At 40.7% G+C, this 16104-nt stretch overlaps 1 protein-coding gene across 1 annotated transcript; it reads right to left on the bottom strand.

Moving 5' to 3' along the window:
• Nucleotides 1-2970: 2970 nt before the first annotated feature.
• Nucleotides 2971-6125, bottom strand: LOC141909260 (uncharacterized). Its single transcript, XM_074799649.1, has one exon. The coding sequence runs from the start codon at nt 6123-6125 to the stop codon at nt 4839-4841; it is 1287 nt and encodes a 428-aa protein (XP_074655750.1). The 3' UTR covers nt 2971-4838.
• Between the last annotated feature and the right edge of the window lie 9979 nt (nt 6126-16104).

Below are 16104 nucleotides of genomic sequence, written 5' to 3'. Positions count from 1 at the left end.
ATATGCAATAGGAGTCTATTTACTGCACTGATGAATGAATACGTATGAGCTTCATACACAATTACAGCAATCATTGTTTAGTGCGTAACACATTCGACATCTCCTAGAAATACCTTTGCTTCAATGCTTCCATGACCACTTTTTATATTTGTGTGGTAAAGTATGAAATGATATTTCTTGTTATGACGTTCCGGATGGAAGAGATAGACATACGACCCTAGTCCCCACCACCCCCCCCCCCCCTTGGCGCAAACAGACGGTCTGCAATGTTCGGGAATTTTAGACGACGAGGCAAATCAGTCCAGTAATGATGCTTTTAAATCGTTTTACGCTGCTGTAAGCGCTCCGCTTGTTTCCCGATGGCTATCACACGTGACTAGAAATTACAAGCAGCAAGCGGAGGACTGTGGTTCACGATATGAACGCTAGATGGCGCTGTTTTATAACCGTCTAGTTTTACCCACTAATAACCTATCAAACCTTCATTAAACCTGAATTGAAATATATTGCCCCACGTGCAATATTTTTAGGTACGAATTTTCTGTTAGATTGATTTTTTTTATACTTACTGACCTCAAGGCGAAAAGCATCCAAATTTAAATACTTTTGGAAACTCAAGTTTTAATTTTTTTTTATTTCTCACTTAGCTCTTTAAAAAAAAACAACAGACCACCAATTTTACAATTTAGACCAAATCGGTTTCGACAAAATAATTTGAACTCCTAAATATTTAGATGAACAGCCAGCTAACATAAGAATCCACGGTGCACCACCAGTGAATAAAACAATGGCAGTTTTGCGCAGGGTGTTCGTAACAGGAAAACTGTTTATTGTTCTTCAATATGGAACGTTTATCAAACCATCTCAATAGAAATTGTACATATATCTGAAAAATCTTAAATTAATCACACACACACAAGCAAATCACGACGACATATAGCGAGACAGCAGCTGTGGCATGCGTGGGTTTAGGTGAATCGTAGTTCGTGTTGTTTTGTAATCGCGATATTGAAACGACTGCGCCGAGAGTCGATTGTCTTGAAGCGTGAGTTTTGTAATCTAAACTCGAATCTCACATCGGCACCAAATGTTTTCATTTTCGCAGATACCCGATCAACAGATTGTCTACAGCCGGGTTTTCTAAATGAAAGCCACGTATAAAGACTTAATCTACGTTTATAAATCGTTTTTTTTTCTCATCTAGGTCTCCCAGTTGATATCTTATGTATGTCATAATGTTCAGAATCCTGTCCATAGAAGAGCACTAAAATTCTTTTCAGAAACAACGGAATAAGATGGATATAAGATCGTACTTCATTTTTCCGTGGCCCTTATTTCATGCCTGTATTCATTTCGAAATTCTGAATCCCTGCCAAATTCGCGAGGAATTTAGCTTTTTGAAACCAGATATAAGATTTGAGAACAGTTACGATCGAACTTTTCGTACAATTAAGACCGTCTCAAGTTGCTAACAGCCCTTGATGTTATTAACAACCGTGATAATGCGTAGAGGATTCTCTGATTGATGCGGTATGACGGGGGTACAGCGCGGAAAACTAACCAACGTCACCGAATGTTGTATTCTTCCGCTTGGCCTCACCGTAATATTGGCGGTAATTTGGCCGCAATCGCGACGAGAATTACATCAAATAAACCGCATTAATAACCCATTCATATAACGAAGTAGCTCATTATCGTAGCTATTATTGCCGACCTCACTCGAATCTAATTATGATTCAGAAGCGCTTCGCATCATCTGCGGGTTTAGCCGAGATGTCAAAGCGTGTTTATATTAGCGTGACAGCTATAATCGACACACACACCAGGATGGCGATGAGTCGCCGCCATCGGCAACATATAAACAACAGTATCGCAATATTCATACTGATCCTGGATAGGTTCAATAGGGACAGGGGGACCTGGGCGCGAACGACCAATTCTTCACCCCTCCCTCTCCTGTCTAGACCTGTACCTATATTCCGCCCCTCACGATGGACTACAATAAAAATTCAAGCATTATTGAATCTAAGCATTATTCTATATATATGTATAAATACATCTAGAATCGTTTTCCATATTCTGAATAAGATCTTCTCAAGGTAAGATATACTTAGCCAATTCTTTTTTCATTTCGCGAACATTTTCATTTCTTTGGTTTGCACCATTGAAGCAATTAAATTACTACAAAAATGTGGGATTTCGATATTTTGATTTTCTTATCGATTTTGTTCAAGTTCTTTTATTATTTTGGTCAATAAAGAAAAATGAATTAGATAGAGACGTCATTTTCCGGTAGATGGCGAACGTGTTTGTCATTCCAGACATTAGCTAGTTTTTATGGAGCAAGAACGTTTGAAGAAATATGCAATTTCCGAGAGCAATGGAAAGACAGGGCCCAGACACCAGAAAAAATACCCTTCCCCTGAAAACCCCTTAGCTTAGATCCGTTCATGAAGTTGTTTATTCTTTCGAACGTGAATTTTTCAACACATCCTATCTAGGTTAAATTCACAAAGCTGATGAGACCCCGTACCACCAGCTATCCCGCTAGATGGCGTGTGCATCAACTCAATCAGCATCCTTGAAACTCGTTTTAGCCTTCAACATAAAACATCGACAAATCACGTCTCTTGATGACACTACTGATAGATTCGGAGTGATTTTTAGGGTTCGAATATAGCAGAATTGTTATTCATCACTCGTAGAAATCGAGTCATCATGGATAGATTATAATCTAATGTGAGAAGAAATTCGGAATCGTTGTTCGGATGAAGACTAGCGAAGCTGGTGGATCCTCGAAGAGCACCGTGGACTACTTCAGGTCTGTGTGGACTTGGACCTCCGCATTACGAAAAACCAAATGAGCCGCTTTTAACGATGGAATATCCATAAACGCTCAAAGTAGCAGAGATTCTTTATCCCAGGGAAATAGTAACAAAAAACTTTTTTATTTAAGACGGATACATCGAATTTTATTTTTATTACAATTTTAACATAATCTAAAGTTATTATGTGTACAAAAGTTAATAGCTAGGAGGCGTCATTCTTAGGGCGTATTTACAGCAATCATCTATACATGTACGACAAAGTGTCTTTCAGGTCATTGAATGGATGTCTGATTTCAAAGAACAAATCCGCAATAACCCTTAATAAAGTCTTAATTATGAAACCATTATTTACATCGTTACTGACGAACCGATAGTAATTCAGACCTATACGTCATTTCTATCGATTCGAACGTTTTAAAATCGTGAATGAAACCATTCTTGATTAGAAGATTTAAAACCGTACATGTCAATATTAAAAATAAAGAAAGCACAATTTTGATTATGTACAAAATTTATGAACATAAAGCCTTATGAATCATATAATTCAAACGCTTTATCAATTCTTGATTTTGAATCGTAGAAACGGCTTTTCTTGCGAATAATGAAGACGGTGGCTTGTATTCCGACAGATGGCGTATGCATCGGTTTGTACTAGAGTTGAATTTGCATATTTCATACAAGTGATCTTTGGCTACGCGCGTCCGTACAAAAATACTATTATCGTGGAAATATTCTAAAACGATCAAATTGGAACGCTTATCATCATACTAACATATTAAAAACCATTCTTCATTGACGATAAGGAATTCAAATTGTTTGGGTAAGAAAACGCCGCATTTTGCGAAATGAGACAAAGGTCCTACTTGGTCTAATTAGTACATGTACATTGCGGACTAATTTTGCTACATTTAGGATTGAGCTTGCAATTTCATCCCCATACATCAACATAAAAAAGCGTACACACATCTTTGGTCCCAAGACCATCGTTAAAAACAAAATCCAAAAGATTGATATCATCGAAACGCTATTTACACTTGGATTATTTTGACATTATTTCAATCAATCTATTTTATCTTCTTCTATTTACAATGATTTCAATCACACACACATTGAATATGACTGTATTTTTGGCATATTGACCAAAAACAGAAACTCTATACACACCATTAATAATATATTAGCAAATAAATCAATGAATCAATGAGCACCCCGGATTGAGGGAAAGCCCTTCCTTGTGTCCGAATCGATCTGATAAACTCCGTCGCAATTACTTATAAAGATCGACCCTTCGTAAATTCTCAACCGATACACGGTAACATCATAATCAATTTTGATTCAAGGTTTACTTCAATTTGCCCCAATACAATCGCTGTAAATACACATATCATTTACACAAACTAACAAAAAAAAAACGAACAGAAACTCACGAAATTATTACATGTTATCAATGTTAGATTTCTGTTTAAGTTGTTTTATAAGGCCGAGCTATGCACAATGTGTATACATCTGTTCAGGAATATCAAACTCACATAAAACACGCACAGGCTCAGCTACACTTCAATTCGATTTTCGATGCTCAACGTGAACTGGGACACTTTTTAATTCCTCTCAATCACGAAAACACTCGGGGCAGATTCGTTCGGTGCCAGTTTCCTAGAGTTGGCGACGACAAAAATACACGGCTTACTTTAACCGCAAAATGCGCCCGGGTCCATCCTAGGAGACAAGGGAATAGCACCGGAATTAAACGGTTATTTCATTTCTCGTTACTGTGATATCGCAGAGCGACGCTAAAACTGCGCATAAATCGCTCGTGTCTATTATAGACATTGCGCCCAACTCGGGACTTATCAGACGATGTTTATACCATAATCCCGCGTGTAGACCATCTTATGAAGAGAAATAATGTACGTGTATCTCTGTATACTGAAGACGACGTATGTAATACCATTACTGAGAATGAATTGTAAATCGTTTAATCCAGTTACATCACAGTACACACATATAGTCTCAACTGGTGGTCGCTAACATCGATGCCAGTAATACCAACACCGCTGCCATAGAGAAAACATAGTTGTTTCCAGCCCGGTTTAAACTCTGTTCGTTCGCTTCCACTAGTACGTAATTATTACACGACATTTGATGCATATGTTGTTTGTCGTGCTCGTCGAGTAGTTCGATCGGTTCTTCGTGGTGGCACGGACACCGAATGCGTTCCTCCGGGTGAGGGTCGCCGCATTCAGCGGCCGCGAACGATGCGAACGAGCGCCTGCTGCCGTGTTTACCGTGTAACTCGGGTTCGTGAGCGATCGGTAATTTCCGGTATTTAGTGGGCGTGGCGCAGTCGCCGTGTAGAGTTATTTGTTGGTATTTGGTCAGGTTGTAGATTCTACAGTCGCAGTGAATCGGGTTTCCGTGAAGGTGAATAACGGAAGACTGAAAATGGCACGGCTCCTCGATAAAATCCAGGCGTTTTAGTTTATTTCCGTGAAGGTCGAGATAGATCGGGGTCGGGTGATCCCGGAACGCGTCCGGGTCGATATGTCGGATTCCGTTACGATCGAAAATGTAATGAGTGAAACGATTTTTCGGTAAACCGTTGAACGTATCCTTGGTCAGTTTAGTGAACAGATTGTCCTGCAGTTCTAGATTATCGATGTGCTTCAAACGTTTGATGGCGTTCACGGGAATGTATTTGAGACCCATACCGTTCAATTTCAAGTCTCGAAGCGACTCCTCCAAACCGCCGAAAATATGATCGTGAAATAGCACCGGGTTTCGACTCAAGTCGAGAAAGTGCAGTTTTTTGAGCGGTTGGAACGTGCCCGGACTGATGTACGTGATGTTGTTCCTGTCGATCGACAAATCGACGATTTCGGGCGTGTAGCGAAAAATGTTCGGAAAATCTGACAAACTGCATCCGCCGAACATCAGCGTCGTCAAGCCGTGAATACCTTCGAAAGAGTTCGGAGCGATGTGCGATAACGGGTTGTTGGAGAAACTGATCAGCGAAATGTTTAAACCGGCGAACGCTCGAGCATTGATGTGTTTAATCTTGTTGTTATTGAAGAGAATTTCCTTGATGACGATTCCTTCGAAATCGCGGAACGGCGGCACGGTGATCAGACTCATACTCGAGCAGTCGACCAGAGCTTCCTCGGGTCCGTACGGGTCGTATTTGCGGCTACTGATACAAATACACACGAACGTTTGCGGACAGATCGACTTGCCGTGAGTCCGAAATCCGTCGACTAGACTTATCCATAGTAGGACTATAATCCGCGCGTACATATCCATCTCGGGCGTTTCGTTTACGAACTTTTTCAAGTTTAGAAATCACGAAAAGCGACTAGCGACTAGCGACCATCTTACATACTTATACATGTAAATACGGACAAAACGCTTTGAACGAATTCACTGTAGTCTATATGTCTGCGTGTACAATCACCGAAATGGGCCTCGAGAGAAATGTTTTATCGTTTCTTGAAGACAGTCGGGCTGATCAGATATACATAATCCCGATCACAAAAATTGCTCGCATTCGGATACAACGATGTGAACGTAACAGAACGGAGGAAACTCCGAAAAATCTAAATTGATTACGTTTCCTGATTTTTACGACCGATCATTTCCATGGAAACAATCGGGTTGCTTTCGCTTCGGCAATTTATCTATAACAAAAAACGAATTTTATTCCTTGCAGCAGAAACTGAAATATTCATTAATTACGCCTACATGCATAATAAATATATATAAATAAACGGATTGTTTTAACTCGGTCTGATCTGTTCCTCCCTCGGGCGGCGGCAGGCGAGTCGATGTATCAATCAAACAAACGAAGACATCTTGTATAGAAATAGTTCCACTAGATCAGGATATTATTCCGCTGATTAAAAGGAAGCTGAGTGATTCGGTCCAATCGGGAGAAAAATGCGCAGTAATTCAGTAATTATTGATATTTTATCGATTCAATCGTCTGCCATCTTCACCGTATCGATCGACAGTTTCTTTGATCAGCGTACATGGATTTGTCCACCTATCTCTAAACTACCGATTCAGCGTCGCCAGAAAAATGTTCTTCATCGAGTTTTCATTCATCGGATCAGGTGTTTGTTTTCTAAGGTCTGAAATGAGAAGAATTAAGATGTCTATTTAGTTCAATGTACATTGTTCTATAACAAATGACTTTCTTATGTAAAAATACTATTCGAAGTTATATCATTATGGAAAGGGCTCATACGAATTTTTCAGCGTTTGTCTGAAATGTTATGCCAGCCGAACCTGGATGGCACCAGTTCTGCTGCTCTGTATCGCCCTAAAGCAAAAGTCTGACCATAACGCGTTTGAATGAAGGTTTCACGATAGAACACTTTGATTGAAATGGTGTCTACCGGGCCTGGTCCTTTAACAGGGTCCTAAATCTGCACCGACGTCACGCCTATTGTCCATATACGTCATCATTCTCTGATGTGCAGTTACTAAGTATAAGTGCGAGTGACCCGCACTTGGCGGACAAGACGCTTTGTGACGTCACATACAGAACCATGGCCGCAGACGTTTTTTTTTTTTCACCAAAACAGAAAACACGAAACTTTTTACCCTCAAACGATAAAACGTTTTGTGTGTGTGTTTTCTGTTTTGGTGAAAAAAAACGTTTTGCCGTGTGCGCGGCGGGCTTTAGATTCCATGGCAGAACCGATAATGTGGAGTCGACTGGGTTGGTAGAATACGCATGGAAGTTTATTTGTGTTCCGCTTCGTATCCCATCAATATTTCATCTAGTCATTTGAAACTTCTATTGATTTCGTTGCGTTCAGCTTTATCGCCACTTCATATTCAGTAAAAAGAGCGAAAAGCGGATAGATTTGTTGTATATGTGTATATATCATCTGAGACCATATTTCTCCGCAAAATATCGACTAATTTGGATTCCATCTCGGCGCCTCATAAGAGAAAACTCGATGTAAATGTGATGGAAGGAACCTTTTGAATTATACTTTATATAACGGGAAGGCGCGACCTAACGACAGGGGAATCACATATCATCAATCATCAGTAATCAAATAATTCTAGTGATAAAGTTTTAACCCGAAATTGCAGCCACCCGCGCAGCGCGCGACTGGAATATATTTAAAGAGAATCGTTTCAAGACAACGCGAAACATAGGTGATTATCGTCCTATGTATACATGTATATAAAACGAGGAGGAAAAATTGTAACTGGGAATTTATTGCAGCTTTTACATATAACACGCCGGAATAGACGATCACAAAACACAAATCATCACGAGAACCAGAACCATATTAATGTTGCTCAATGATGGAAACGATATTAGATTTAAAGGCATAGATTTCACGTCCATGCAGCTAATAGACACGATATACTCAAATTATCGGCCCCAACGGAACAATTCGGTTTGACTTGTTGGGGTAATTACGAACCTCTCTATATTTATCATTTCGTGCAGTTTTCTATATAATCGCCGAATATTGTTTTGTATATCGCGACTATAAATAAGGGTGCCCCGAATCGAGCCTGCGAGGGATGATCCAAGTTTCCGTGGGTTCACCAGTTTGAGTACGCGAAGGGCATCTGTTGATTTGGGCCATTGTGGGCAATACGAATGACTACACGCAGATATTCCCTATCTCTAAGGCAGACATTGGGGGCTATCAGAGGATATTTGACCGATCCAGATGACAGCATCAAATAGTAAATTCAAGATAGCTTGAGTATGCAATGCATTCCCTGTTTGCGATACACTTTTGTTAATTGAAAATGAGTTATAATTTATTGTGGACGATATTTTCAGGAAGTCTCATCATCGGAGATGTTATTCATTGGATATCAGTGGAGCTGGTGTTTTTGTTGACTTAAGATGAGGACTGATTGAGCACGATGGCCTCTAGTTCACCCGATCACACTCACACCGCGCGTCGTGTGACACGATACTGACGTGAAGATCGAACGACGAGCAATTATCACCGACAGAGTGGCAAATAAGACCGTTCGGCCCTGATAGAGAGAAAGAGAGAGAGAGAGGGTGTAGCAGCAGAAATCTCTATCGATGTAATTGAATAAAAGATGATGCGCTCTCTCACGGCGAGTGAGAGCGAACTATCGGGGTAAGTATCGGGATAAGTATTGATACGTTCGACCACCTGATGCTAACAGGTGAACCAGCGGCGCGCGCTGATCCCCGTCGATATCGGAGCAGCTATCTCTCTTACCTCCCGATATCTTCCGCATCATCGCATATTCAGAATGCGATAGATTTCATACTGTTTTACCCGTTGAAAAACCGTTCGTATTCATTGCGCTTCGAGCGAGACCATGCAGATGAGATCGCTGCCGTTTCTTTCATCAAATCCTTGTTTATAGAGACTTGAAGATCAAAGGTTAAAATCAAGATTCATTTTTTTCAACGTCGAATGTTTTCTTACGATGCGTCATAAGGAAATTGCGGATTATTAGTTTTTTAGTTCGTTTGGCCGCGTCGGCCATTGATGTTGGACGACGAGTTCACCGCCAGTTTCTTCGCGCATAATCTCTAATCATCTAAAAATAATAGAGCGCGGTCTGGAAGAGAATCGATTTATTGAAGTAAATATCTCGTCATTTTAGCCGTCAATCGGTTTATCCCGGGTATCCTCGTCAGTTTCCTCTTTTCTCCGCGCCGGCAACAGTTGGTTTCGCGTGACACGCGAGCAGTCAACTGAGCTCCAGGCCAAGCAAGTTAAATCATCGATTTCCATACAGCCATGTCGAGGGTTTAGGCCAAAGAGGTAAACATGGAGGGATGAAGTATAAGCTAAAAATGTGTCCGATAAAAAAACTGCAATGATAACTGACTCGATGACAAACGGTGGCTAGCATTTTCTTTTAGAAAATATGGAATAATGCATAGGCCAAGCAATCTCTGTCGTCTAGGAGCAATAGATCGAACGGAATTTGACCCCATGTCTATGGACAGTGGTGACAACACGAAACAACTTGTTCAGCTCGCGTGGCCTAATCACGTCGCAATTAAATCCTTGCTCGGGATGGAAGTTTTTATTATCTCCCATCGACCCGTGCAGGATATGGCGTGGCTTCATATGGCGGTCTATAAAAGACTAACCAAACATAAATGGAAGCTTACTAGAGTTAAGCCATCCCGTGTCGAGTTTATCCGCGATGACGTCTCGAATACGCCACTGACGAGAACGTATTAAACATTGGCTTATACGAGAAATAGCCATATGCGACTTTTCACAATATTTGCGTCCGACGACCTCTGCCTCTGCGCTGTGTCTGGCGGAGAGACTCAGCAGACGGCATTCTGCTGGTAATTCGGTATCGGTGATTTTCTGCGGAGAAGTTTATACGCAATTAGAGGCGATTATGAACGAAATTACCAACACACATCCGACCTATTATTACTATGTAGTAGTTTGTATTGAGATGTCGAAAAGTACGATAGTATTCCAGGCTTATGTCAGCCATTAGTTCACATAGACTGAAACCGTTAAAATTCTGGGCGATTCTTCATCAGTTTTCCTTGATATAGTGGACGGGAGAGTCGTGATGATATTTGAATGAGCGTCAATATGATGAGACACGGCGGGTGGATTTAGAACAGCTGAGCGCAGGTGATTTATAACTGATGCACTGCATGAAAAATGTACAACGAATATCCGCCTAAAAAGAGTCAACAAATCTAACATTTACTCATATCTTTTTAAGATAGCGTGTTTGTCAATATGACAATCAGTTATTTCAACAACCAAATTATTGATAACGTAAACCCTCGATGAAATGAGCATCTCGTGCATGTGAACGTGTAAGCGCTATCGGCTAGAGCCGTGCATTTCCGGCGCACGCGCGTGTTGCGCGACTTTCTCGACACAAGCCAAAGATAAGATTAAAGCTAGGTAGAGACATCCTGTTTAAAAAAGTTTTCCCGCTAATTGAAAGCCAAAGATGACTCACTCTAAAAGCCCGAAGGCGTTTGAGCTCAGGATGTTTGTAACGCTTAGAGACATTTCTGGAATAATGAGATTTTTTTTTCTGTAATCAGTGTTGACGCCCGGTGTAATTGTGACGACTCTGTTATATTTGCTTCAGCAGCTTTGTATTTCGGTTTCTACGTTCCCAACTTCCACACAAGGCGAGAGGCACGGGTCGTGCATGTGGCAATATTTGCATGCTATCTCTTAGTCTTTACCACGGTGTTCAGTTCAATAAAAGAACACCAATTTCGCGGGTTGAACATGCTGAATACCTCCTCAAGTTTTTTATTCCTTTTTTATCTTTCTTTTATTGGTGTCTTCGACGTCAAGATGTTATCAACATTCTATTCTGCGTCAGACGAACCGCACTTCTGCTGGCCGAAATCGATTTTCTTCAAAACAAAAGACAATGTTAATTCATTTATTTAAAGTATCATCTACTTAACAAGAGCCACTGGGCCAGGCTTTACAAACATGGTGAAATCTATAATCGATTTAAACATAGTCAATCCCACGTCGGCGATGGGTTGAATAAATTTGATAAAATTACGAATGTTATCTTTTTTTGCGAAATCGAGCCCTGATTAAGGTAGTTTGCTCATTGGCTCATTGGCTTCGTTACGTTTTCATTTATTTCCGATAAACTCATGTTTAAGGTCTGCAAAATTCCCGTTAAAAAGTTGTGAAAAGTTGGTCTCGAAATTTCGATAAGCGGATATAATTCGAGGATTGGATAATCGTGTTCGGCTGATCGTTTTTCAAAACGCGGAGTATCTTCGAACCGACGCTTACGAAATTGAATAATTTCAACGAAATCAATTCGGTATTTTGATGAATTCGACATTCACCGATGAAATTATCAATTCGCACCGAAAGGAAATTCGCCATTTTTTATAACTGATTAGATATTATCATCGTCGTAACGCGTTAACGGAAATTAATTTGCGCAGAGCTGTCAGCCGTGCTAGATCATGGGGAAATCTCTCCAGCGATAGAAGACATGCGAAGATCGAGGAATTTTCGATCTGTTGCATCATCTTCGATGGACTCAACGACAAAAAAGGATTCGCTGGCTTGTATTAGAAACTTCATCGAGGAGTGTGAAATATCTTTGATGATGTAAAAATGAGCCAGTCCTAAATGAATGTGGATTCGGATGATCCTGTCATTATGGGTACAAGTTGTAATCATTACCTCATGCATGGGATGATTGTCCCTCTTAGCCGCGATTACGCGGAGACGATTTGGCCCGGGTCAAATTGGCACGGGTCAGGCCCGAGTCAAATTTGGCCCGTGCCTAATTAGAGAGCGCACTCACACGTAAACCACTCACTCGATACTAAACAATGTTATAACGTCCGGAACCAGTTGCAATTCACATGCAGTCATTTGTGCTGAAATTTGGCTCGGGCCTGGTCTGATGTTTTTGGTCGGGCTAAATTTGGCACTCGCGTGAACGTTCCGGGCCAAAATGCTCATGCGATCGCGGCTTATTCATTTGATTGATTTGATAGTTAGTTGCCTTTACAAACCCAACGTACCTGCCGGGAACGAAACAGGGGTGTGATTTTGAAACCGAATTACTGATATAGTTGGGACTTTGTATAAATAGAAATATCGGTTCTGTTTCGTAAAAGCAATCATCCACCCTGCAGCCTGAACCGGCAAGCGAGTGGTGGAGATTATAAAACGGTTAGAATGGCCGTTGCGTCTTTCATGGTGGCGGCCAGTCAGAATTCAACATCATTCGTTTTCCAACAAGAAATATTTCTACATCTTGCAATATAACGCCGAAAGACCTGATGATTTAGCGCATGAATATTATGACTCACGAAACACAAACAAACCAATAAGTGGTCCGCGGGTTCTAGGGCTGCAGGGCTTCGATAGAAAAACGAGCACACACTCTTAATGGATTGTTAAAAGGGCCATCGATATGAAATAGACACTTGTTGTCTCGTTTTCTCGCGAATAAACTATGACTCATCGTTACCGCATTTACGAAGATGCGAAGGTCATTATCAGATCATTATCTTATACGGTGTGTGACAGCAATCTCAGCTCGCGTTGCGACCATCGGCAAATGATTCATATTCTAATTAATAGAAAATATTAAAGCACAAATCCTAATTCATAGCCCGAAACTAAGACATAAACCCTGAACCACCTCGAGTCAGCAAACATTGGAAAGTTATCTCTATGAAGTTGGCATTGGATGGTTTTGAGAGATTAATTCAGTAAGAAAAATGAGGCTATCGATGAGTTCGATGCTGATTTCTGATAAACACCGCCTGTAGTTCCAGAGGCCAGACATAAGGTCCCAAATTGGTATTTAATCTTAAGACTGGCCTTGACTAGTTGGATTGACTATACAACTAAGACGGTCTTGGACTGGTCTTAAGCCTTAGCCACGACTATGGAAGTGGTATCAGAAGTGGTCAAACCCCTGATAGTCATTTCGGATGAAGAAGTTAGAAATGACGCAACCGCAATATTGTGACGCACCTCGTTAAATGCGTATATAGAAAGTGGATTAACATAGAACCGCTTGATTAATTACATGTTTTGTGACATGTCGAGGATGATTACAGCAGGGCGGATTAAACGAGTCTACGACAGAAACGTGTTGCACCCTACTAAGCTATGAATCACGCCGTCTGCCATTTTGCTGTTGTGAAATTCAGAGCGCATCATTGGTACGGTATCGGTATATTTGGGAAATGGAGACTGCGGAGAACAAAACCTCACGGAGAAAGGCCGATTCGGAGAGCCTCTGAAGTAATGATTTGACTCAATTACTCAACCTTGGAGTAACCAAATGATTACTCCAACCTTGGAGTAATCAACTGATTACTCCAAAGGAGAACGAAACCCATATTGATATATAATGCCGCCGACCTTTACTGAAGTAAGCCAGAGTGGAAGGCGTGGAAGGCATACCGGTCTAGTATATGAAGTTGGACAGTGCTGCTTTTGCCAACTTACCAATTCAATGACAAATTGGAAAACAGAATCGCATTCAACTAAAAATCGGCTCAAGAGCGTCGTGTAAGCGAATGCATTCCGATCTCGTCTGTCAAGTTGGACGATGCTTGCTTCCTTTGCAAACCAACTGAAACAATAACAAAATGCAAAATCTGATGAAGTCACCCATTTTCAAAATAAAGAATGTCTGTCATTTGTAGACGGTACTGGACTTCACAACTCTTGAAACTAGGGAATTAGTTTCATCATTCACGTCGTCCGGTGGCAGAATACGGAACTGACCTCAATATTGCTACATGTCTCTAATGAGCGTCCTCCGAAACATCCGGTTTTCATCGCTGTGACTAAATCTTATTAGTGACTGGTCCTGAATATAGAAAATGTATCCAACCCCTAATTAACCGATCGGGAGCCATCTCTGGCATGCGAGGGCGGTGAACTCAATGGAAGAACCATCGCGTAAAGAGTCCATGATTTGATTGGTCGTAAACGATCGTCGTCGTATTTTTTCTTTCGACGAAATATTTTCTCATTATCTTTTTTAAAAACCGAATGAAATCAATATGGTCGCTTCTAGAATGAAGCGTTGTAGGTAATTTTCTTTGATCGGAGTTTTACGTTCTAAATTCAGCTTCCCCGTAATGGATTTCCTTTGCCATGCCTTCGGGGATTATTACGTGAAAAGTCTTTGAACTATTGTTAGGATTTACAAAGAAAACTGCGAAACCCTTTTAATACATGATCATCGACCATTCTCGAGTGGCGTAGCGACCGTGATTTCTACAAGTCTTAAAAATTGTAGCAATTTTTCCGAGCCTTGCTCTATGGATGGTGACGTATATAGCTCGATTTTTAGCCTTATTACTATAAGTACGTAGCCGGTTCAAGAAAATGATGGATACGTCACATGATTTTAATGGAATTGCTTTCGGGCGATAACGACCGAGTCGACAGAGTAGTAAAATAATTGTACATTAGCGAAAATATCGCAGCCGCTCCACGATGACGCGGAGGGCGGAAGAGAAATCCGCCACGAAGGCAATCAACTTTCCGATTGCCGAGCTTATTTACTTTAGCTGGCACAATTTGTTTATTCAATGCCAACTATATTGAATTTTGACTGCTCAATTGTGTTCGGAGTGGTAGGCGAATTGCTCCCTCTCAGACTCTGACTACGGTCAATTCCGGACACTGGAATTAAACCAATTGATACACTGTTGCAGCGCACTCGTCGTTATGGAGACAAAAGCAACAGTTGTAATTTCATTTGACGAAGGCAATATAGCAAAGGCCTAAATATGGCCACACATCAAGCCATGATTACAAATAAAACTTCAAGTTCCACCAAATTGGCCGGTATACGGTTGAAAAGAGTTCACTGTAACAGGACATCTTGTGGATGTCAAATCCAAAATATTTCGAATTAGGACTTTAAAGAGCAGGGTCCAGTTGCTCAATAGATGTCCATATCAAACTTTCATGGTTAGGGCTAACGGTGGATAGTTGACATAGTGACAATTAAAAGTTCATTGTTATTATGTTATTTACCCACCGGTTATCTTTTTTGAGCAACTGGCCCCTGTACAATACTCCTCATTATCACGATTTTGAATTTATAAATCATCCTGAGGCAATTACAATAAATGAATGGGACAAAGAGACAACGGGAAATATTCTGCGGATTGAATGTTCCTGTCAGAACACGTGTGTGCACGTTACTTTTTCTACTGGAAACATGCTCTGCAAATTCGTCGTCGACAACATAAAGGTATAGATGATGACAACATTGAGTGGCTTCGAACGCCAGTAATTAATAGAGTTGTAGTTCAGATGGCTGCAAGAGTAGGCTACAGGATTACGGGAACAAGAGCATTGATAATAGAAGTTAAATCGTGTCCCGCGGGCATCACAACCATCTAACGCCATCGCTACATTTTTATGCGCAGAATTACGCCATATTTTGACGAAAAAGTCAACGTATTTCGAAGGTTTGTATTTTCGAGGGATTGTTATTTTAGTCGACGATATTTTTTTGCAGTTTCAAAAGAAGTCGAGCATTAACTTGCGAAATGAGAGAGGAAGAGAGACGAATGGATGTCGGTGAATTTAAATTCAATGATTTCCATCATTGTAAAGGGTATTCCTAGATTTTATCGATGAACTGATGCATTATCAGGCGCATTAAAAACAATATCAAAAGGCTAATCTTGCGAGAAGGTTTGATAAAGTTGACGGCTAAGAGGATCGGGGGGCTTTATCAAGTGGCTGGAAATGAAACTCTTTGTGTTAAATGTGAAGTG

Source organism: Tubulanus polymorphus, chromosome 7, assembly GCF_964204645.1.
Source record: "Tubulanus polymorphus chromosome 7, tnTubPoly1.2, whole genome shotgun sequence".
In the NCBI taxonomy this organism is placed as follows: Eukaryota; Metazoa; Nemertea; class Palaeonemertea; order Tubulaniformes; family Tubulanidae; genus Tubulanus; species Tubulanus polymorphus.
This window is presented reverse-complemented; position numbering and strand designations above follow the sequence as displayed.

What these genes read in the sequence shown, in the direction of transcription:
- LOC141909260 (XM_074799649.1), bottom strand. Translation starts at nt 6,125, where the DNA reads ATGGATATGTACGCGCGGATTATAGTCCTACTATGGATAAGTCTAGTC.